We start from the raw sequence: 22,827 nt of genomic DNA, 5'->3' as shown, positions 1-22,827 counted from the left end.
CTCAATAATAAATAGAAGGGGACGGAAGTGTTATGAAGAAGAAAAGAGCAAATATTTACAGACAACATATCAGAGAGAGAGTTTACAACTTTTGACGTTGAACCCATGAGTTGATCGACGAGGAAATTCCATCGGGAAGTTGATCCTCTTCGTTGTCTCCGTCGGATTTCGTTGGTTTGCGGGCCTTTACTGGGACACTGACGGCGGCGGCTGGCCAGTTGGCGGTCATCTGAAATTTTCACTGGACTCCAGAGGGTTCTAGGTTATGAATGTCTCTTACCTTGGCAACATCTGGCCAGTTGGCTGGGACTGGTGGAACATAGTTGTAGAATGGGGTGGCTGGACGCCAGGCGGCTCCGTATGTCGACCAGACTGGGCAACAGAAATATGGTCCGATGTCGACCGAGTTGGTGGCATAGCAGTAGGATTGTGGTGGACACTGTGGCCATGGACGCTTTGGGTCACATTCGATTGGGAGTGATGGGCCTCCTGAAATCATTGTTAGGAATGAGAGTTGAGAGAGATACTGAGTTACCTGGACACTGTCCAACTGGGGCGACGACTGGAACAGCCGGTTGTTGAGCTGCCACATATTGACGGCGTTTCGTGGAAGAAACTTTGGTTGGAACGGACACGTCATCTTCTTGGGCGGTCGAGAGGGCGATGGCCACGAGGCAAGAGGTGGTGAACAGCTTTGAGAGCATGATGGGTGGGGTAGGTTCTGGAAATAATAGAAGGTTGGGAAAGGAAAAAGATGAGGAAGGTACGGTAGTTTGAGTTGTGGCGGCTTAGCCCAAGAGAGGCTTGACTAGAGGATAAGAGGAAAAGACTAGGGTTTCTACAGTTAGCTGGAGACACCTAGGCAACTGTAGATCACAGAATTTGATTCTGGAAAACGGAACTAGGCTGAGCAAAAAGTACTATCGGAACTTCGAGATGTTTTGCTTAGGCTCGAAATTTAGATAGTCAATATGGTTTTTATACCAGAAGATAGAGCATTTCAAACTGTATCACTGCCGTGTTCTACACCAAAAACTGTAAGCTGAATAATATAAAATGGAAAACTGAAATCGAAAGAAATATGCCTTCTTCCATCTCCCCCACAACCCTTATAAACTGTCACCTAAAGCTCTCTCGCATGGTTTTTGCTCCTAAGCTCCGCCTCCCTTCTCAGTGGCCCTCCCCTTCCGGCTCGGCAGGCGCATCGGCCTGGCAGCATCAAGTTGCAAAAAATGGCTTGAAACTTTGCGTCCCCGCCGACGCACCGAGAGCCAACATACGCACAAGCACATTAAGGTGAGAAAAAGTGTAAGGGGGAAATGCGGACGTGTTTGTATACAGAATAAGGCTTTTTGAAGCTGCTCCGTAACCGCGCATTTGCGCATGCTCTCTCTCTGAGAGAGACAGAGAGAAGACGCAAATAGAGACACTCCAACTGATGGACACTGGATTTTGAGCCGGCTTTTAGTAGAGACGACTGCGCATGGGCATTAAATTACGGTAAAGAAGAAGAAGGGAATAGAAAAAGTGAAGAAGAATGGTATTCTGAACGGAAACATTTCTGAGGGAGACTCATCTTTGAAGTCTAGACTGATTGTGAATGGAAATTTGAAACTTTTTGATGGAGGGGAACGGTAGGCTTCACAAATCAAATAATTCTACAAAAACTTGCAAGGGACTTTGCATTATAACCTTGCAACTGTTAACATTTTTAACTGTATTTTCATACCAATAGAGGAACATGCAGTACCGGCCAAAAATATCTCAAAATTTACCATTTTCAGTTGAAAATGCCCAACTTTGAGAGTGTGCCATGATGAAACTAACTGTCCCACAAAATAATTTTTATGGATCAAACAGACCAAGAGAATAACTCCATTTTTGTAGTTGACAACTCTTTTGTTCGGACACTCCTTAGCAAGTTACGTATCGACAAAGTACTTTCTCCCTCAAATCGACTAGTTTCAGTGCAAAATAGTGCGTCTTCAAATGATCATAGCTCTCTAGGGAGTTCTCGTACAAAAAAGTCAACTACGAAAATAAAGCTCTACTTTTAATATGCATGATTCATTAAAAATCTACTTCATGGGACAAGGGGAATTTTTTCTAACAGAGCTGCATTACCAAATATCTTTTATTCATTTATCTTTCTTGAACTTCTGAAACAGTTAAAACTTCATAACATGTTGTACTTCAAGGGAACGTTTTTCGGAAACATTTAGGCTTGCCAACAGTAGATTGGTTTGGACATATATTTTTACAGTTTCGCCGATTTATTGTAATCCATTTTAATTGTGCATTCCTATTCCACACGATTCAAACTCTTGAGATATGATAAGTGATGAAAAACGAAAAACATAGAAACCATAAACAAACATGTAGTACCTTTGAAACAAAACATTTCCGAAAAAACATGGTAGATTATATTTTCTCTGTTTCAAAGTCAGTTTCTTTGAATACTTTTCTTCAAGTAAAAACTTTTTATTATTGGCTCATGAAACCGAAACATTTTTTACTAAATTTTGAAACAGCAACTTTCAAAAATTGTTCAATTTTTCTACTGTTTCAGAACAATCCTATCATACTTTCTTAGTTTTCCCAAAACCAATCCGCAATGGAAACAGCCGTTTTGGTTTTCTGAAAATTCTCAATTTCAGCACAACTTGGATCGTTACACGACGTGGCCAATGTTCGCCCGTGACATCGGACCAGATTCAGGCTCCGCCCTCTCCACACAGAATCTCTACGGAGTCCATCCATTCTATATGTGTATTGAGGCAGATGGAAAGGCTCACGGAGTATTTATTTTGAATTCGAATGCTCAGGAAGTGGTGACTGGTCCAGGACCTCATCTACAGTACCGTACAATCGGAGGTCGAATTGATATGGCATTCTTCCCGGGACCAACTCCAGAAGAAGTCGTCAATCAATACCTTCAACACATCGGATTCCCATTCTTACCTGCCTACTGGGCACTCGGATATCAGTTGTGTCGATGGGGATACGGTAGTTTGGATGCAATGAAAACAGTCATCTCGAGAAATCAAGCAGCCGGAATTCCATTGGATGTACCGTATGCTGACATTGATTACATGAATCATTATGAGGATTTCACAGAGGGAGATGTGAGTTTTTTTTTTTGAAAAAAAAACAATATAATTTTTGTCTAGAACTGGTCGGGATTTCCTGCCTACACTCAACAACTACATGCTCAGGGACTTCATTTAATTGTGATTTTCGATCCAGCCGTTGAAGTTGATTACGCTTCTTTCCAGAGAGGAATCACTGCTGTAAGTCTATATCCGAATAGAATCTCAAATCAAACAATAATTGTTCTTCCAGGACGCCTCGTTCATCGAATGGGCCCGTGATGACCAAGTTCCTCATAGCATTCAAGATCAGTATCCGATGGCGAAGAACACGAGAGTCATGTTGGGAAATGTGTGGCCAGAGAGAAATACAGCGTTCCCAGATTTCTTGGATACAAAGAGTAACACGAATGATTGGTGGGCTGGAGAGTTTGCGCAGTTCCACAAGACGGTATTTTAGTTTTATTTGGATTTTTGACTAACCTGGAGCTGATTGATAATTATAGCGTTCTTTCGAAATTTAGAGACCTTGAAACAGAAAAAAAAAATACAAAAAGTCTTCTTTGGCTACCAAGCCAAGTGAGCTCTATCTATAGACTGACTAAGGAAAGTTCCAAACGTAACCCGGCTTTTCAATTTGGCTCAAATTCTATTAAGTACCTCTACACACGGTAATTCCGAATATGTCATCCAATTTTGCACAACGTTTCAGTGAGCCAAGATATGTGCATTTTAAGTCATTTTCATTGCAAAACCACATTTTCCGAGAACCTCAAAATCAAATTTAGACCCAATTTTTCTCATTTTTCCTTGCACGGTGTAAATAGAGGTTGAAAAAACACATTAGCAACGTTTTCTGGTTTAAATTTTTTTTTTAAGTTTAAATACAACTGTCAAACTGTCAAAAATGAAAGTGATACATATTTTTCTGAAATTTTTTTTTATTAGAAAACGTTGTATGTGCTTTTTTAACCTTTATTTACACGGATTACCCAGAAAAAATGGGAAAAATTGGGTCTAAAAATGATTTTGAGTCTCTCGAAAATTGAAATTTTGCAATGGAAATGACTTAAAATGCACATATCTCGGCTCCATGAAACGTTCTGCAAAATTGGATTACATATTCGTAATCAGCATTTTTAGAACAACTGAATAGAATATGAGCCAAATTGAAAAGCCAGGTTACGTCTAGAACATTCCCTAGTGAGTGAGAGCACTCCAATTTCAGCTTCCCTTCGACGGAATGTGGATTGACATGAATGAACCATCGAACTTCGACACTGGAACCTACTCATCCATGGAGGAACAACTTGCCAGTGCCAAGTTATCGTGTCCGATCTCTGGACCAGATTCCACTCTCGAAAGACCTCCATATCCAACGCAAGCAGTATACCAAAGAGATGGCGAATACCTCTTTTCGAAGACTCTTTGTATGCTCGGAAAGACCGCCCGTCGTTCCAGAAACTTCTACGACACAAAGAATCTTTACGGATGGAGTGAAGCACGTGCCACGTATCAAGCAATCCCTCAAGTGACTGGAAAGAGATCAGCTGTAATCTCGAGAAGTACATTCCCTTCGTCTGGAAGATACGGTGGACATTGGTTGGGAGATAACACTGCAAGATGGGAGGATTTGCAGACGAGTGTGATTGGAGTGATGGAATTCAATATGTTTGGAATTCCCTATGTGGGATCAGATATCTGTGGATTCAATGGAGTGAGTAACGAGGAATTATGTTTGAGATGGCATCAGTTTGGAGCATTCTCTCCATTCTCAAGGTGAGTCTGTCCGTCTTCTTTCAGTAAATATGTTCTTCCATCAATTCCAGAGACCATAACTCCGAAGGAATGCCCGACCAAGATCCAGCCGTCTGGCCATCAGTTGCCACTGCAGCCAAGATTGCCCTTGGTTTCAGATATTACTATCTTCCTTATTTATACAGGTTTGTAATCGAAAAGTTTACAGTTTCACAATTTCCAAAAAAAATATTATAGAAAATATGCTTCGTTTAACTTTTCCATTCATCTGAGTGCCCCATACACCATAGTTGTCCGGAATCTGATTTAAGGCTTCGGAATTCTGAAATTCTGAGTTTTTTTTTTTCATTAATGGCTCGAATTCCGGATTCCGGTTTTTTGAGTTTCCGATTCCCGGAATCCAGAAATTAAAATTTTTACTTTTGATTTTAAAAGGGATTTTTTGAGTTTAAAAGACGACTAGAGTACTTCTTTTTCGGTGTTGGTCCTTAAAAGTAGTTTTAAACTACATTTATCACTAAAAACAGTTTAAAAAAATGACTTGTCTTGCAAATTTTGCAAATCATTCGGAATTCCGGAATTCTGGGTTTTTCTATCATTCCGATTCCGAATATCGGAAAATGTCATTTCGTACAACTATGCCATACACCAATATTCCAGTCTTCACTACAACGCTGCTCGTTACGGACATACCGTAATCCGTCCACTGTTCTTCGAATTCCCGAAAGATGAGGAGACTCTTGAGATCAGTGAACAGTTCTTGTGGGGATCTGCATTGATGATTGCTCCAGCTTTGTATCAGGTGAGGATGATGAGATGTACTACAAACAACTGAATGTGCTCAATTTAAAAATTTCATTTCAGGGTCAATCCACGGTACACGCCTACTTCCCATCCGACACCTGGTATTCCCTGCAACCAGAAACCTACGGTCAGAAGATGTTTGCCGGATTCAACGACGTCAATGCTCCACTCTCCTCCCTGACTCCAGTTTTCGTCAGAGGTGGATTCATTCTTCCACGTCAAGCAGCCATGACAACAACCACGGCTTCTCGATTGAATCCATTTGAAGTTTTGATTACAGTCAAGACGAATGCAGCTTCATCGGTACATAAGTCTCTGGATTATTGTATACATAATTTATCGATCATTTCAGGGAGATCTCTACTACGACGGTGGAGATGATTTGATTCCAAATGATGACATTGAGCAACATCCAAGGTGAGTCTGCCGGTGTGTCTGTAAATCCACACTCTCGTTTTTTCAGAGTTCACTGGCAATTCTCATTCACTTCTTCCATCGTCGGTGGAGTCTTCTCTGGAAATTGTGAGACTTGTTCTACTGTAAGTTGGACATCTGGACATACATAGCTAGATTGTTTCAGGCCGTAAAACCACCAACTCTTGATACAATTGAAATCCTCGGATATCCATCGGCTCCAAACTTCTCTGGATTCAAACTCGACGGATCTTCTGTTACATTGGATATGTCAAAGAGTTCTTATGATGCTTCGACTCAGAAATTGATTGTTTCATCGAAGAATTTCATTAGTTTGATGGCTTTGAAGAAGAAATTTACTTTGAGTTTCTCTAATAATTGATTCCATTTTTCCGGTGTTTCTAACAATAAAATCATAATTTCTTCTCCGTATAACAATTCTTTGAAGTTTTCTAAAAATAATTTTTTTAAACTTTTTCTGAAAAAGTAACATCAATTTTCCACCTTCCCTGTTTCAAAAACTTTTGATAAAGAGATTTCTGGAATTCCGTAATTCCTTCTATCTGAAATTCCGGATTTTTAAAACTCCTCCCATATTACGTTCTTCGGAAACAAAATTTTCTTTTAAAAAAACAAGGAATATGACTATTTTTTCAGTTCCACTCAGAACATTTTCATTTTTTGGTTCTCTCATTTTTACTGTTTCAAGAAATATAGTTTAAGATTTGGATAACATTTTCTCCACTGATTGATCTTCATGTTTGCTTCACTTAACGATCTGAAATGAGAAAACTACCAGATTTTTTGTCAACAACTTTATTAATTCAAAAACGGCACAGTAAACAGATAATAAAACATTTTAATGAAAAGTGAATTTATTGATTTGATCAATTCTCAGTCTCGTTCTTCTTCTTCTCCGCAGTCTTCACGACCTTCTTCGTCTCCATGTAGAGCTTTCCGACCTCTTTGTGAAGCTCATCGACATCCTGCTCCTTCGCCTCCAAAGCCTTTTCCAAGGCCTCGATTCTCTTCTCCTTCTCCTCAGAATCCCCACGGAGCTCTTCCATTTCTTTCATCAATTTCTCCATCTTTCTCCGATGATTCTCCTCGAGACACGCCATTTCGATTTTCGATTTCGTTTCATTGTTTTTCAGACTCTTCTCATGGAATCCCACATCCACTTTGACTCCTTCCAACTCCTTCTCAGTCTCTTTCAACTTCTTCTCAAGATCTTCAATAACTTTGGCATCCTTCGTTTTGAGCTCCTCCATCTCCTCCTCCGTCTCGTAGACTGTCTTCTGAAGTTCATGGATTTCCTGATCGAGATGAGTGCACTCCTTCTCTAGATACATCACATTTATCGTCTTTTTCTCCAAATCCTCGTTCGCCTCTTTCAATTTCTCCTCCATTCCCATTTTCTTCTTTTCAGATTCTTTCAATTTCTTCTTCAACATCTCAATTTCCTCCGTTGCTTCTTTCAGTTTCTCCTCATTCTCCTCCAGATGCTCATCCATTTCTTTTGCTTCTTTCTCCTTCTTTTCTACTTTCTTCTCCATTTTGGTTATATGATCTTGCAAGTTAACAATCGCTGCATGATATTCCTGGATTGAATACATCTGAAAAAAATTTGGATGAAATAGGAAAATATTGGAAAATGTATTGGAAAAAGGAGGAAAAGAACGGTGTGGCGGGGGGAAAGAATCAATGAATGTCTTCCTATCGGACCACTGTTCCCGCGCAAACAGAACCTTCGGGAATGTCGATGTTTGTTGAGTGGAGGAATCTCGGAGCAACGTAGTAGCCTACGTACGGTAGATTCATAATCGAGATGGCAGATTAGACAACAGAAACCTATTTGCACGCTCGAAAATGGATTTCTGGTGGTTTAGCAATATGAAAAGTGGTAAGATGACGAAAATGTGTACCCGGGGGGTTATTTTGTACTGTGAATCGAACCGCAGTGTCAGATTTTTCATAACTTTTTTGCTTGTTCAGGAGGCCCGAAATCGAAGGGTGTTCTATCCTTTTCATACACACTTTATATATCTGTAAAAATGCAAAATGAGAACCTCCAGTAGACTAGGACAAGAGCCACATTGAGCCCACGTCCGCCTGCGGAAGTCACGGTCCATTTCGCATCATTTCCCTTCTACACTTGTCGATTCACGACGAGCGAGTACACATAGATGCAGTGAGGGAGTTCGAACCGGTGACCTCTCGACCGCCAGTCGAACCTCTTCACCCCTACACCAAGCGTGCAACAGCTGAACAGGCAGCGAATGATGATAGAAGAAAGGGAGGGGAGAGTGTAGGTTGAGTGGACGTTTTATTGGTTTGAGTTTCGAGAAGAAAAGATGGAAAAGTCGGGTACACTTTATTATCAATTTGATTTATTTACATTAAAAACATCACAGAATTTATCACACCACTTCAATATTAAATCCAATTTCTTCGCTACCAAATTTGCTGTCAAAAGTCGTTTCAATCTCGTCCGTAACTCCGAAACCATCTGAATCCATTTCTCGAACTTTCCACAATTCCTCAGAATAATTGGTTTCTTGACAGCGACTTTTTTGGTTTCAACTGCTCGTAGATTCAATGTTTTTGTCATTTCTTGATCTCCAACAATTTCAATCACTTTCAGAGAAATTACGGGTTTCGAAGAGGTGGATTTCGATGTAGGTTCTTCGCGAAAAGTTGTGGAATACGTGGTTGCAGGGGTTTTTCTGAATAGAAAAGATTGTAAGACTAATTTCCGACATTCCGCTTACAGTGGTACATAATCCGTCCAAAATCTCTTCGTTTTCTCATTACAATTCGATTTTAAAACTCTCAAAATCAACGAAGAAGCAGCTAATTCTGAATTGAGCCAATCGATTAGAACTTCACAATCATAACTGATTAGATGCATTGCTTCGAGAAAAATTGATACCGGATGGAATATTGAAGACGTGCTGAAAATTCCGATTCGAAATTTTGGTTTTTTGTGGTTTTCTGGTTTTCTACTCACTCCACCGTCTCAATTAATGGCAACAATGCCAGTGAACTCGTCAAAAATCTCTCATCATTATCCAATAATTTCTGTGATAGAGTAGCAGTTGAGGGGTATTCAGAAGAAAATAAAGAAGTGAGGAGAGACGGGAGATCTAGAAAGAAACTGATTAGTTATATAGAAGTTATGGAAAAACGAGAGTACCTTCTTTGGGTGTCGTGAGGAGTGTTGCACATAAAACACGTTCTCTCGAGTGGTTGGAGTCGGGTAGAGATTCAGAAGATGAGCACGGACCGACGAATGTTTCGTTTTCTGAAAATTTTGAAGTGTTTTACAAGATTCTCTCAATTTCAACTTTCAGCCTCATTTGGTGACTTTTTTCATGCTTTTTTCGAATTTACAGACAGCGTTTTACATTTGAAACAAGAATGCATTTTCAGCTGATGAAAGCAGAATTCTGGCTTTTTCACAGACAAATTGTTTCGTTTTGGGGCTGCGTTTGGTTCAAAGTTTGATTATTTTTTCATCCTATCTGATAGTGAGTCGCCACAAGTCTTCTTGTCTCCAGCTATTTTTAGCTTCAAAACCTCTCATTCTCTTGCAAAAATTCCTCATTCTTTGAACTCAATCCTGCTTCCATCCCTACTTCCCCATCAATTCATTCGTTTCTCCCCCACTTTTTCTCTTCTTCTTTTTCAGATTCTATCTCATTTTTTTCCCTTCTTCCATTCGAATGTTCTCGTCGCTTCCATCGCCCCCTCCATCATCTTTTTTCTACTGCGACGGAAATCTACAAACCAAACTGCTCCTCGGAGGAGCGCACTTTCACACCACTCTGAAATTTGAAAATTTCAGCATTTTTTCCCAAGTTCTTTTTCTAAAGCATTTTTGGAATGATCTCAGAGATTCAAAAAAAGATATTATACAAAAAAAGTTCGAAAAAAAACCCGACTTTTTTCGAAAAATTTTTTCACAATTTTTCGAAACTTGAGATACAAAACTGAAAATTTCATTCGGGGAATTATGAATTGGAGTCGTGATATATTAGTAGATGTTTGAAAGGCTGGGGGCATGCAGAAAGATGCGGCACTTAATATTACGAATAAAAGTTATCAAAAGCCGGAAATACGGTTTCTCTTGAAAAAAAAAACTTTCTGTTGAGAGGTAGCAGTAAAACAGTAACAGTTTTTTGCATTTTTAATTTGAAAAAGTCTAGTTAAAAACGTAAAATTCAATTAAAATGTGAGTATGTATAATAATTTAAGAAATGTGGACTTGGACAAACGGCTGAGAAGTTTGAGTAGTTTTTCCAACACATATTTTGCCAAAATTCTACAATTACTTCACAAGTCATGTCAGACGAAAAACTGACAACTGCCGGTGAAGATTACAGAAGACACCTTGGCAAAAATTTCGAAAATTATCTTTTTAATTACGTTTTTAATCAAATGAATGTACCTCATAATTTTTTTGCTATTCAAAAAATTTTTTTTTTTAAGTGAAAAAAATTTTCGAAAAAAGTCGGGTTTTTTTTGGAAATTTTTTTGTATAATATCTTTTTTTGAACCTCTGAGCAGTGTGTCTTCTCGAGACGGTCTCGAGAAAATTCTCGAGAAAATTCTCGAGAGAGTTCTCGAGAATTTCTCGAGAATTCTCGAGAAATTTTTCTCGAGAATTCTCGAGAAATTCTCGAGAGATCTCTCGAGAGATTTCTCGAGAATTCTCGAGAACGTTCTCGAGAAAAATTTCTCGAGAGATTTCTCGAGAATTCTCGAGAATTCTCGAGAAATTTTTCTCGAGGAGTGATTTCACGAAAAACTCACAAAAAACCAATTTTACTAAAATAACTATGTGAACAAGTGTAATAGAGATTGAGATTAAATTGAAAGAGATTCATTTTTAACAAGAGAACCGAGTTCATTAAATCGAGAAACATTTCAATAATAACTAATGGAGAAACTATATTTTTGTCAATAAAGCTTTAATAATACAAATATTTGAAAATCACCGCGCACCGCGCCATAAACAGTAAACAAAATTTTCAAAAACCTATTCTCGAGATTCTCGAGAATTCTCGAGAAATTCTCGAGAGATCTCTCGAGAGATTTCTCGAGAATTCTCGAGAATTCTCGAGAATTCTCGAGAATGTCTCGAGAATTTCTCGAGAAATCTCTCGAGAGATCTCTCGAGAATTTCTCGAGAATTCATTTTCTCGAGAATTTTTTCTCGAGAAGACACACTGCCTCTGAGATCATTCCAAAAATGCTTTAAAAAAAAGAACTTGGGAAAAAATGCTGAAATTTTCAAATTTCAGAGTGGTGTGAAAGTGCGCTCCTCCGAGGAGCAGTTTGGTTTGTAGATTTCCGTCGCTGTCTTTTTTCTCGACTGAATCAATTAAAAAAGGTGCACTTTTGAAAGTGAGAAAAGTACAAACGAGACGCAGACACTGTCTTTTTTCGCAACATTTTCGAAATGGCGACAGAAAAAAGAAAAGCGAGCCGACGACATTTAACCGGTGAAACAGAGAAAAGAACAGCAGTCAGCAAACACTTTTTCCTCTTTTTCTTCTTGTAAATATCGCCCATCGAGTGTTTGTATTTGATTGACGTGGCAAAACAGGGATTACTGTACACACTGTTAATAAGAGGATTATCATACCGATGGGAATATTGAATGATTTACATAATCTATTGATACATGATGACACACTTTCGATGGATTTGGGAATCTGAAATAGAGAAAAATATGAATAATTCATAAAGAGAAGTGGATTTTACTGGAAGAAGTCCGAAATTGGAATCCTGATAGATCAGAAATGCAATCCGTTCGCACAATCGAGATTTTACATCGAATCTATCTTCGGTTTCAAGTGATTGTAGAACATCCTCAAAACTGAATTTCAAAGAACTCATAGACTCGGAGCACTGGGCTCCAATTAGAAGATCGTAGCCGTCAATCATTCTAAATATAATTTGGTCTACCTTCAGTGTTGCTTTGCGAAATATCTGAAATCGGCTGAACATGTATCAAATTCAAGAAGTAATAATGCAACAAGGGGATTTTATTCAACACTCGGTGCGTAATCACGAAATTTTCAAAAAGCGAGTCGAAGTCAAGCATCAGCCATTATTAACCTTCTGAAGTTGTTGAGTCAGAAGGAAATAGGCGGAAACTAAACACTTATCGACGACTACTCGTTTCAAGGTATTTCTCAAAGAGATTTTCAAAGAAGAAGCGGAATATTGATAGGTGAAGGAAAAAAACGACGATAATAACAAGTAACAGCAACAATCGGGTTTCCGCCTATTATGTGAGGGGATTTTGGAATATGAAAGAAGTATAAAAAATTTGGGGAGAATTAATTAGTTCAAATTGACAAATTAATAAATGTAAATCCGATATTAGCTGTTTAAGCCTCATCGTCGCTGAAGTCCGAGACCTCTTCTCCGTCCTCTCCTGGGAAATCGAACATATCGTCGGCTTGGAGTTCTCCGGTGAAGAAAAGAACGGCACGTGGAATGACGGTATCACGGAGTGCTTGTCCCATTTCGTAATCGAGCTCGAGGAATTCCTCAGCGTGCTCATCATCATCTTCCTCGTTTCTCTCGTCCTTCGACTTTGGTGGCTCGAAGAAGTTGAAGAAGCTCTCAGCCTTGACTGTCTTGGTGAGGAACTTTCCAGCGTTGGCTCCTTTCTTTTGCTTCTTTTTGACGGCCTTCTTAGTGACGTTCTTGCCATCTTCCCACTCGATGGAGTCTCCGATAATACGGGAGACATGTGGTCCATCGAAAGAGAGCTCGGCTCCCTCCTCAGGCTCGAACTTGAGGACGTAGGTCTTGGTGAGAACTGAGTTCTTGAAATATGGGTTGGTTGCAAAGTGGAACTCGATCTTGAAACCCTGAAATATGATATGATTAGCGTGATGATACTTCTCAAAAACAACTTACTGGTGGGTCTTGGCTGGCAGCGGTGGTGACATCGGTCAAGAAGGAGAGGATTGGGGCATCGTGCTCCTCGATTGTCTCAGCAACAAGGTCGTGAGTTCTGAGAACGGTGAGCCAGAAGTCCTTGATTCCCTTGGCGGATGGATCAGCTTCGGTGTGCTTGTTCAAGTCCTGTAAATATGAATTGTTGATGATAACAAATTTTCAAATTGTAATGACCGCATCATCGCGCAAGAAACAATATTCAGGAGCGGGAATAAAGGCCAAGTTTATTTCGCAACGTTCAATAGATTGATTCCTCACGGGAGTAACCTCTCGAACAACGCTGCATAACTTTCATAGCATTTTATCTAGATGTACAACTCACAGCAATCTGCTCCTCGTTGAGTCCTTCGAGAATTGGGACGTCACATGCACTTGGTTCAACATCACCGTTGATGATGGCTTTTCTCTGAAAGACTAGGTTTATGTAAAAGTTTTGCACGAATGGATGTGTTACCTGGTCGAAGAAAGACTTGAATTTAGTCTCAAACTCGATTTCGAGCTCGTGAACGCGCTTGTAGAAATCAGATTCGACCTAAAAATAATTTGTTTAAAAAACCCAGTGAAATTAAAACCAACCTTGATGCTGTCGATCTGGAGCTTCTTGAGAGCGCAGACACGGTTCTTGACATTTAATGGCAATCCTTGGATCAAGTCGAAGTTGGTGCTCAAAAGAGCGGCGTCAAGATCATGTTCAGCAGCCATTGTCTTTTATTACCTGTAAAAATAAATTAGAACATGAAGAAAACAATGTTTCTGACTGGAATAACGGAATGGAAACGCAATTTTCACTGCTTTCCGAAGAAAACTTTTCGGAAATATTTTAATTTTCGACTCGTTTTGTGAGTTTTCAATATTTTTCGAAAAATATCGACAAAAAATCTGAAAAATCGTTGCGAAACGACAGGTGGTGACTGAAATCATAGGACTCGACTCAAATATTTTTGGTTTGGACGATGCTCCGCCCCCAAAAAACGCCTCTTCCGTGCTAGACCCGCGATTAAAGGCGCATGACATGTGTCGATTTACGCAATGAATGCACTTTCTTTTTTGATGAAATCAGCACATAGAATCACAATCTTTATCAAGAACACAATACGTTTTTGGTTTGTTTATATAAATATAATGTCATCTGACAGATTATTGATTACTTCGAACGGTTTCCGTCAATAAAGCCTTGTTTTTATGCTATTTTTCAGATTGCGTTATCAAAAAAGTAATTTCCTGTCGTATTTGTTCATTTTCTTCTAATTCTTTCGAACGTTTCCCGAAGCAGTTTATTACTTCTCAAATATCCCAACTCTTTTCTCGAGTTCTCTCCCAAAGCCATTAGAATATTACACTCAATCGTCCAGATGTTCCTTCTCATCCAACAGCCGCGGCTCTCGACGGAAAATACTCCTTCTCGTTTTCACTTTACTTCTTTTCACTTTTACCTTCAAACCTTTTCCAAAATTCTCTTCTGATTTTGATTTTGTTATTTCACAGGCGAAAAATGTCGTCGCCAAATGAAAACATGCAAATTATGAATGGCGTGGAACTTCCACCATTCAGGAATTTCCACGAGTTCCTGTTGGAAACCAATCGATATGAGGTATGGGGTTAGAAAAGAAAACAGAAAAATCAAATGAGGCTGGAAATTGAAAACTACTCAAGCGTTTTGGAGTTTTCGACATTAGAAATAGGATAAAAGCCTGATGTTTAAAATACAAATAGTCGATTTAGTACTGAAAAAGACACTTTTGAAAACTTTGTTGCAAGGTTTGAAGAAATCAACAGGCTTTCATCGACAAACTTTTTTTGAGTTTCCTAATTCGCCTTTTCATTTGAATTTTTCAATTTTTCAGCGTCCACCATTCAACGATTTCCAAAAATGGAACAACCGAATAATCTCGAATCTTCTGTACTTTCAAACCAACTATTTCGTCACAATCATCACTATTTTCCTCCTTCAAACACTCTACAGTTCACAGGACATTTTCATCGGACTGATTGCTGTTGTCGCTGTGATTGCAACACTCATCTTTGCTGTCTCCGTTGATGCCAATATCAAGAAGGTAGAAGAAAGAAATTGATGGCTACTTGATAGTTTTCGTAGGGAAAGAGTAATGATAAGGAATGACGAAAGAGAGGCATTTGAAAACGGGTGCAAAGTTTAGTGTAAAATATTTGAATTTGAATGAAAGAACAACTGAAGAAAGGTGGAACTGTTGGGATCAATGAAAAAGTTTAGTTGGAATATTCCCTTTTTCGGAAGGAAAACGGGAGAACGAACGATTCATTTTTAACAATCCTTCGTCTTTTGTAAGCAATTGCATTGTAAAAAACAATTTTCATTCAGTAACAGAAATTTTGAATCAAACCTTGGTACACTCGAAAAAACTATATCCACTTCAAGCAGCCAGAAAAATGAGAGAGATCCCGGTTCACACCGATTACGGCAACAACAAAAAACACTTTTTATCTGAAAAAGTTTCGCTATTTTGTCTTGAAGACTTTTAGCTCGGCACAGTTCTTGCAACTGTGTTCCACCGAAATTCCTTTGAAAAATATCGCTTTTTCTCTGAGTCTGTCAATTTCGCACACAATTTTCTTCGGTTTCGGTAGAGCGTGGTTGTAAGAACTGTGCCGAGCTAATAATTATTTACAATGAAACTTGAAGCTCTTATTCTAACAATTCAAAACACCCAAAATCAGATTGAGCTTGCTGAATAAGAAAAAATTAATAACTTTCTTTCATAAAAAACCTCCCCAAAATCTCTCTTCTCATCATCCAAATATTCCAGATGCGCACCGATCATCCACTGGTCACTTTGGGAGGAATCATCTTCGTCGCCTACTTTTTCATCTCTGTCTTCTCATCGGTTCTCGTCGTCACATTCGCGTAAGTATCTCTCTTTTAGGTAATCCCTGGGTTCCTTTTTGTGTTTTGAAAATTGCAACAATGAACCAGGAAGGAAAACTCGGGGTATACTAGGAACCACAGAAAAATACACTTTATGCATGAAAAATGAGTTTGAAATCTGGAGTTCAAGAAGGAAAAAAGTGACAAATTATTCAAAAAGGAATAAATCGAACAGGTCAATTTAATAGTGAAGTGGTAAAAGTAAACATTTTTCGGTTGATGAATCGCTTCGGAAAATAAAAGCATTGCAACAAGCAGACATAATTTACTCCTCAAAGCTACATTTGCATTTTCGACCCATTTTTTTTTTTCAAAATTTCATTAAAAATTGTCTCTGAAATGAATAGAATTCTCAGAAGTCCGTTCTCGTGATCATGACGGCTTCGAGTTCTCTGGTTTTGACATATTTGGACTTTAACACTGCAATTTCTCGTTTTTTTTACCTTCACTTCAATAAATCCCAATGAATTTCAGATTGTTGTTCCCAATATTCTTCGTTCTCGGCCACGCTTCTCTCCGTCTTCGCGGTATTGCCAATCGTGCTGCCAACGTGAAAGAGCAACTGGGAATCCGTACATCCGTAATGGGACAACTTCTCGATCGAACTGGGCTCAATGTAAAAATGTAAAATACTCAACTATATGTACCTTTTTCTCTATTTTGCCAACTTTTCGTATATATTCCAACCCACAATTCTTGCTGTTTTCGTCCAACCAAATCCCCCAATTTTTTGTATTTTACCCCATTTTTCGGCAAATTTCTTTATCTGAAAATAACTATTTATTGTATGTATTCCATCCTCTATGTGTAAAGCCTCTCTTCCCCTTCAATTTATTCATTTCTTCCTTTTCAAACAGACAGAAAATTCATTATTTTCAGAAAAAAGTATGTAAGCATACAAAAAAAGAGTGATCATGAGGATAGTTAGCAACTATATATTTACTGGAAGAAGCGAGGCTGTTGTCTGTAATCAGTGTCAACTGGAGTCACTGATCGAATCTTCTTTTTGTTGAGAACACGATTCCGGAATGGCTCGGTGAAGCGGACGTTCGATCCGACGAGGCTGAGCAGTGGAGACCGTTTGTTGATAAATTCGAACTGTAAAAATGAAGATGGAATTTCAGAAAAGTGAAAACAATTATTTTTATGATTCCAATTAATGCTTACCTCTTCCGGATCCTCGAACATGTAGAGCAATTGTTTCTCGAGTCCAGACAACGGTTGACTGGCGACAAATCCGAGAACAAGCATTAGAAGCCACGCGAAAACAGATTTGGAGTTCATGCTCTGAGATATAAAATCGAGATAAAATGAATTCAGAATTCAATATTTAAAGAGAGCGAAAAGTGGGCGGGGCTTAGGGAAGCGGGGGGAGGGGGGCGTGTTGTTGTATCAAGTACAAATCCATAAGCAGAGGGGGGAGAAAGCGAAGGAAAGGATTTAGAGAAAAGTTTCTGAAGTTTAGGATAAGAAGGATGGCATGATTTGGATCGTCATTTTTTGAGCGAAATGATATCAAAAAATACTAAACCATCAGTGTTGAGCTGATCACCTAGGGAGGGTTTTTGGTTATTTCGGGGAAAGTTCAGAGAGAGAGAGAGAGAGAGCAGAGAAACGAGAGTGACTAGTTTCTTTGTGCTCTCTCCCCCTCTCTCTCTCTCTCTCTCTCTCTTAAAATTCTCGGTAATTCTAGTCAGAAACTATACGATGAAACCTAAACAACGATCTCTGTTTTATTCAGGTTCACTAGACAATATATAGTATCTGTCTGGAAATAAGAGAAATGAGGAACAACTTGTTCGAGAATACTAATTTTTTTCTCTCTCTCGGGAGGATATCGAGAGGGAAAAGAGGAAGAAAATAGAGAGAGAAAACAATTGAATTCAGTTATCAGAAGGCGTGTGACGTCTTCTGATGGTGAGGTAGGAGATTGTAGATCAAGAAGACAATCACAAGTGTACCCGGAAATCAATGAAATTGTAGTTGTGGGTGTGCTAGTTCTGATTCAGGTCAAGTGTGGCTTCGAGTGACGAGGAATCCGTAGATCATAGGGGTAGCGACATCTGGATAATCAGACTTTTAAAGTATAGAAGGACATCTGGACACACGGATGCACTGATAGATATGAAGACAGAGAAACAATACTATCAGCTTGGTGCAGTTCTTGCAACCGTCGGAATCCCCTTGCAAAATGTCTCTTTTTCTCTGCGTCTTTAAATTTCGCACGCAATATTTTTCGGTTTCGGTAGAGCGCGGTTGTAAGAAGCATGTCGTGCTGAAACAATTCGGCGGATCCTGAAAATGACTTTTCCAGTCAGAAAGAATGATTGGTTTTTGGTTAAAAAAAACCATCATCTAGTTTAGAAACAGAAGGGCAAATAGACACACAGACCGACCATTTGAAAAATTTTAATGTTTCAAGAATTATTGAAAAAAAAATTAAGTTGAATCTAGCTTCAATTTCCACAAAGTTGAAGATTAACATCACTAGAAACTACCACTCCATCGTTATGAATACAGAATTACAGTAATTACAGTAATCACAGTAATCACTGTAAACTTACAGTACCACTCAAAAGGTTATCAACTTAGGATGTTTTCAGTGGAAAATGATCAACTTTGACAGTGTATTTCGGTCTCTCCTAATTGTCTGATAAACGAAATGTTATATGGGCTGAAAAGAGCAAAAATAGCAAATAGTTTTTGCAGCTGATCATTTTTTTGTAGGGATACTATCATGAAAGTTATAGGGTGTCAAAGCCAGCCGACTAATTTCATTAGCGAAATTTTGGAGCTTTTCACTTTGACACCCTGTAACTTTCAAGATAGTGTCCCTACAAAAAAATGGTCAATTAAAAAAATTATTTCCTTTTTTGCTCTGTCCAACCCATACAAAATTGAGTTTATCGGACAATCAGATGAAACCGAAATACACTGTCAAAGTTGGTAATTTTCCACTGAAAACAGCCAACGTTTACAACCTTTTGAGCGGTACTGTAACTACAGTAACCCTCCAAAACTGCTTCCCTTTAGCATCTGTATATTCTCTTATCTTCTCTATAATCCAGTGTCAGGTTGTGACCGGCTCGAGAAGTTCAATCCTCTGGATCCCAAAGCTCTGCACTTATCGAAATTAAAGAGTTTTGGAATAAACTAGTGATGACATCAATCAGGAATATATGGGAGTTTCGGATTATAGGAAAGAGATCAGAGAGAGAGAGAGAGAGAAATCACATTTTCAATGGCATTTTTCTGATTAGAAAAACATTTTATATTGAATTAGCTATCTGAAATGTGTATGAATCACAAATAGCATCCCAGAAAAAACAATTTGATCAGGAAAAGTTCAAGAAGGTAGAGCTAGCATAATTCAAATCAGAAATCACTGGATGGTTTCTTGAAATTCCAAGGACATGCCCTCCCGGAACACTCCATTTCAATCCAGACACCCTCTCTAACAATACATTTCCAGACTACGAATACATACCACCCACAAATATTTTGATCACTAACCATGGCCTCTATAATTATTTGTATAGTCGAAATACGTCGTGTGTAACCGAATTTCAGTTAAGTTAATTACAAGGAGTAAATTCTATTTACCTCTCTCTCTCTCCGTACCTGATTTGTCATGTATTATTATTATATTTAGAAAAAGACGAAGTCATTACAGCCTTTTGGGATGACAGAGCAAAAACTATCGTGAACTTTTTGAGAAATTTCAAAACTTCAAAATTTCGCGTAAAGTCTCGGACATTCTTCGCAAACACCGAATTTTGGATTTTAGCCGATTTTAGCTCATTTTTCGCATTTGCACGCAAATCCAATGAGAAATGGGTTGACTTGCAGAGGCGGTTCTAAGTTTTAAATAGTTCTAGAACGTAAAAATTCTAAAATGGGAACTTTCCGCCACTACCTTCTAGATCTAAATCTGACCTCCCTTTGTAGTTTAAATCCCCATTTTCTCCACGTCCCGAGCACGTTGACATCTCTTATATGTACATATTCAACTGAATATATTTACACTAATAATAGATGTTCCGTGCCGTGCGCTTGTAATAATAATAATAGTGACATAAATAATTTGAAAATCAGAATGGAGTACGTGCTTCATGAGGCAGATGAAAATAGTCTTGGGAGCACAAACTGTAAAAGTTCACAGCATTTATACTTTCGAAATCCATCTGAAGCAGGAGAAATTTAAAAAAGAATGACTTGTATGGAAAGAAGTCAAAAAATCAAGCTCGAATAAAATATTCCGTATTCTTTGAATTATCTTGATTGAAACAGAATGAGAAAGAAACAATTAGTGTCTAGTTGAGTGAGTTTCAATCGAATTGAATATTCAGAGGAAAAAAGAGAATAATGAATCATAGGCGGGAGGAATTCAGAAGTCAACGATTCAGATTCTTCTCAGAAAAAAAAATCGAGAGAAAATGTAATGGAGAAGTTGAGATGATGTCATCTCGGAGGAAATTAATGGGAAATTGGGAAAAGGGAGCCCGTTACTTTACGATTAACCCGAAATTCTAAAAAAAACAGACAGAACGATGGACATCCGGTCATCCGGACACACTGACAGACACACAGTTAGACATGCTGTTTTCAGTGGAAAATGACCAACTTTATTAGTGTATTTCGGTGTCACCTGATTGTCCGACAAGTTTTATTTTATATGGATTGGATAGAGCAAAAATAGCACATCATTTCTGTAGTAGACCATTTTTTCGTAGGTACACTACCATGATAGTTACAGGTAATCAAAGCCAGCCGACTAATTTCCTTAGCGAAATTTTGGAGCTTTCCACTTTGACACCCTGTAACTTTTATGGTAGTGTCCATAAAAAAATATAGTCAACTACAAAAATTATGTGTTATTTTTGCTCTGTCTAACCCATACAAGATAAAGTTTGTCAGACTATTAGGAGAGACCGAAATACACTGACAAAGTTGGTAATTTTCCACTGAAAACAGCCAAAGTTTACAACATTTTGAGCGGTTTACTGTATGAGAATCTATGAGAATCAGAACATCTTATTACTCAATTTTGAGACTTTTATATCTAAAATATCATAGTCAGACTTGTTTGGACATCTGGAACAGTTGACGTGGAATCAGAGTTGTAAACGTTTGGATATATTTCTGGTGTTTTTGATTTCAACCAGTGTACTGGACATCCGGACTGACAGAAATACATGCACAGTCAAGATTGATCTCCTTGAACGCCCTCCATTTGCAGAAAGAGAGAAAACAAATTCTGAATCGGAAGCCGATTATGACATAGGCTCTCGATTTGATTATACTCCAAGCGCACTCGTGTTCATATCCGATTGAACTAATGGTCATTTTTCTGATGTTTTATGAACGGATGTATACGAATACTAATGGGGTTTTAGATGACTTGGTGTAGGTTCGTAGTGAGGAAAATTCCTGGAAATCAGACCTGGCGCACCTCCGACGCGTTTCCATAAACCTAAGATCTCCTCGATTTCAGAATCTCCACTTCCGATCTCAGCTAATTGGAAAGAACAAAAAAGCGTAAAAAGAAGAAAAATGAGCATAAATTTCAAAAGCAGATAGTGTGCACGCCCTTCTGCTAGATAATTGAATATAAAGCCAAGTACATTTTCTCTTTTTTTTTCTTTAATCCAATTTACGTAACGGCCATCGAAACAAGAAATTACAGAGACAGTGGGAAGTAGTGTCAATTGCAGAAAAAAAGAAGATTTTGCAGACAAAACGGTGATTCATTTTCATTCATCAAGGTGTTCTTGTACATTCAGGAAAGCCCGGGAACATTGGTGGGAAATTGAGAGAAGTTACTTTACGATTGAACTGAAATTCTGGAAAATAAACAGAACGATGGACATCCGGACATCCGGACACACTGACAGACACACAGTTAGACATACAAGAATTTATGAGAATCAGAACATCTTATCTCTCAATTTCGAGACTTTTACATCTGAAATATCATAGTCAGACCTGTTTTCTTTGAGAAAAATCTAGTGAGAATAGGAAATAATGCTGCGTGACTGACAGTGTATTCAGAAGAAAAGACCAAAAACTGGGAACAAAAAACGAAAACTATGAATTGATAAGTGACAAGATGTTGTTATAAATAGAGAAAGTGAGTGAGATCCCAGACCAAATATTAAGAATTCATTAACAAGAAAACAAAATATCTGAAATTTCAGAGAAACTGTATGAGGTTAGATTCAAGATGAAAATGAGCAAAAAAAGAAAATGGAAAATCCTGCTCGAAAAACTAAAAATAATGAAAAATGACTGCTTCATTCAATAGGTCCCTCCCATTATGGTTTTTTGCTACCTTGTGAATAGGTCCATTAGACACCCCACCGAGTTGCTATACGTGTCGAAAAGACAAAAACGTGTGGGCAGTTTGAACTTCTGATGAATTTTTAGTCTCTATGGTGAAAATGTTCCTACGGATCTGGGCTGTGATCTGGGCTGAACTTCTTACCGAAAAAATCAAAAAAAGTCCAGGAAACTGTCTGAAAAAAAAAGAGTTTTTCGGAGGCAGAAGTCTTGAATTTGTATCAAAACTGTAATTATTTCAAGGAAAGACTCCCAGAAACCTGTTTTGAGTAGAAAATTAGCAAAAGGATAAAAATAGGAAAAATTCAGGAAAAATCGCTATTTTTGTCACTTAATTTTTGAAAATTTCAGCAGTAATTTTCATTATTTTTAGAACGGTTTTTACATTTTTCGTACAGCATGCTCAGGATGTTCTGAATCTCAGAATTTTTCATCGAAAAAAAAGAGCAAATCCTTCTGAACACGCACTGAAAAAGGAGGAGTTGTAATAGTATTTGAGTCATATGTGTACTCTTCTTATTAGATTTTCTATCTTCATTT

The 22,827-nt window shown here is 38.3% G+C and overlaps 6 protein-coding genes across 6 annotated transcripts; 2 read left to right on the top strand and 4 right to left on the bottom strand.

The window, feature by feature from the left end:
• Window positions 1–82: 82 nt before the first annotated feature.
• Window positions 83–704, bottom strand: GCK72_015131 (uncharacterized protein; the record flags this gene model as incomplete). The annotated part of the gene is made up of 3 exons (XM_003087014.2): window positions 83–229; window positions 281–489; window positions 536–704. The coding sequence occupies 3 exons, from the start codon at window positions 702–704 to the stop codon at window positions 83–85; spliced, it is 525 nt and encodes a 174-aa protein (XP_003087062.2).
• Window positions 705–971: 267 nt separating this feature from the next.
• Window positions 972–6,447, top strand: GCK72_015130 (uncharacterized protein; the record flags this gene model as incomplete). The annotated part of the gene is made up of 11 exons (XM_053730649.1): window positions 972–1,037; window positions 2,658–3,125; window positions 3,171–3,290; window positions 3,343–3,540; window positions 4,318–4,868; window positions 4,919–5,032; window positions 5,508–5,649; window positions 5,712–5,954; window positions 6,004–6,068; window positions 6,115–6,173; window positions 6,218–6,447. The coding sequence occupies 11 exons, from the start codon at window positions 972–974 to the stop codon at window positions 6,445–6,447; spliced, it is 2,256 nt and encodes a 751-aa protein (XP_053585421.1).
• Window positions 6,448–6,952: 505 nt separating this feature from the next.
• GCK72_015129 (uncharacterized protein) lies at window positions 6,953–12,017 on the bottom strand (the record flags this gene model as incomplete). The annotated part of the gene is made up of 7 exons (XM_053730648.1): window positions 6,953–7,681; window positions 8,464–8,791; window positions 8,837–9,019; window positions 9,076–9,211; window positions 9,262–9,369; window positions 11,716–11,785; window positions 11,835–12,017. The coding sequence occupies 7 exons, from the start codon at window positions 12,015–12,017 to the stop codon at window positions 6,953–6,955; spliced, it is 1,737 nt and encodes a 578-aa protein (XP_053585420.1).
• A 449-nt stretch (window positions 12,018–12,466) lies between these two features.
• GCK72_015128 (uncharacterized protein) lies at window positions 12,467–13,748 on the bottom strand (the record flags this gene model as incomplete). The annotated part of the gene is made up of 5 exons (XM_053730647.1): window positions 12,467–12,955; window positions 13,005–13,172; window positions 13,369–13,452; window positions 13,501–13,578; window positions 13,623–13,748. The coding sequence occupies 5 exons, from the start codon at window positions 13,746–13,748 to the stop codon at window positions 12,467–12,469; spliced, it is 945 nt and encodes a 314-aa protein (XP_053585419.1).
• Window positions 13,749–14,538: 790 nt separating this feature from the next.
• On the top strand, window positions 14,539–16,576 carry GCK72_015127 (uncharacterized protein; the record flags this gene model as incomplete). Its single annotated transcript, XM_003087577.2, has 4 exons — window positions 14,539–14,637; window positions 14,891–15,100; window positions 15,830–15,927; window positions 16,423–16,576. The coding sequence occupies 4 exons, from the start codon at window positions 14,539–14,541 to the stop codon at window positions 16,574–16,576; spliced, it is 561 nt and encodes a 186-aa protein (XP_003087625.2).
• A 311-nt stretch (window positions 16,577–16,887) lies between these two features.
• Window positions 16,888–17,232, bottom strand: GCK72_015126 (uncharacterized protein; the record flags this gene model as incomplete). The annotated part of the gene is made up of 2 exons (XM_053730646.1): window positions 16,888–17,046; window positions 17,116–17,232. 2 exons carry the CDS (start codon window positions 17,230–17,232, stop codon window positions 16,888–16,890), a joined length of 276 nt encoding a protein of 91 aa, XP_053585418.1.
• Window positions 17,233–22,827: the final 5,595 nt, after the last annotated feature.

Source organism: Caenorhabditis remanei, chromosome IV, assembly GCF_010183535.1.
Source record: "Caenorhabditis remanei strain PX506 chromosome IV, whole genome shotgun sequence".
NCBI classification, from domain to species: domain Eukaryota; kingdom Metazoa; phylum Nematoda; class Chromadorea; order Rhabditida; family Rhabditidae; genus Caenorhabditis; species Caenorhabditis remanei.
The sequence above is the reverse complement of the archived record's forward strand: the minus strand, read 5'-3'. Positions and strand labels throughout refer to the sequence as shown.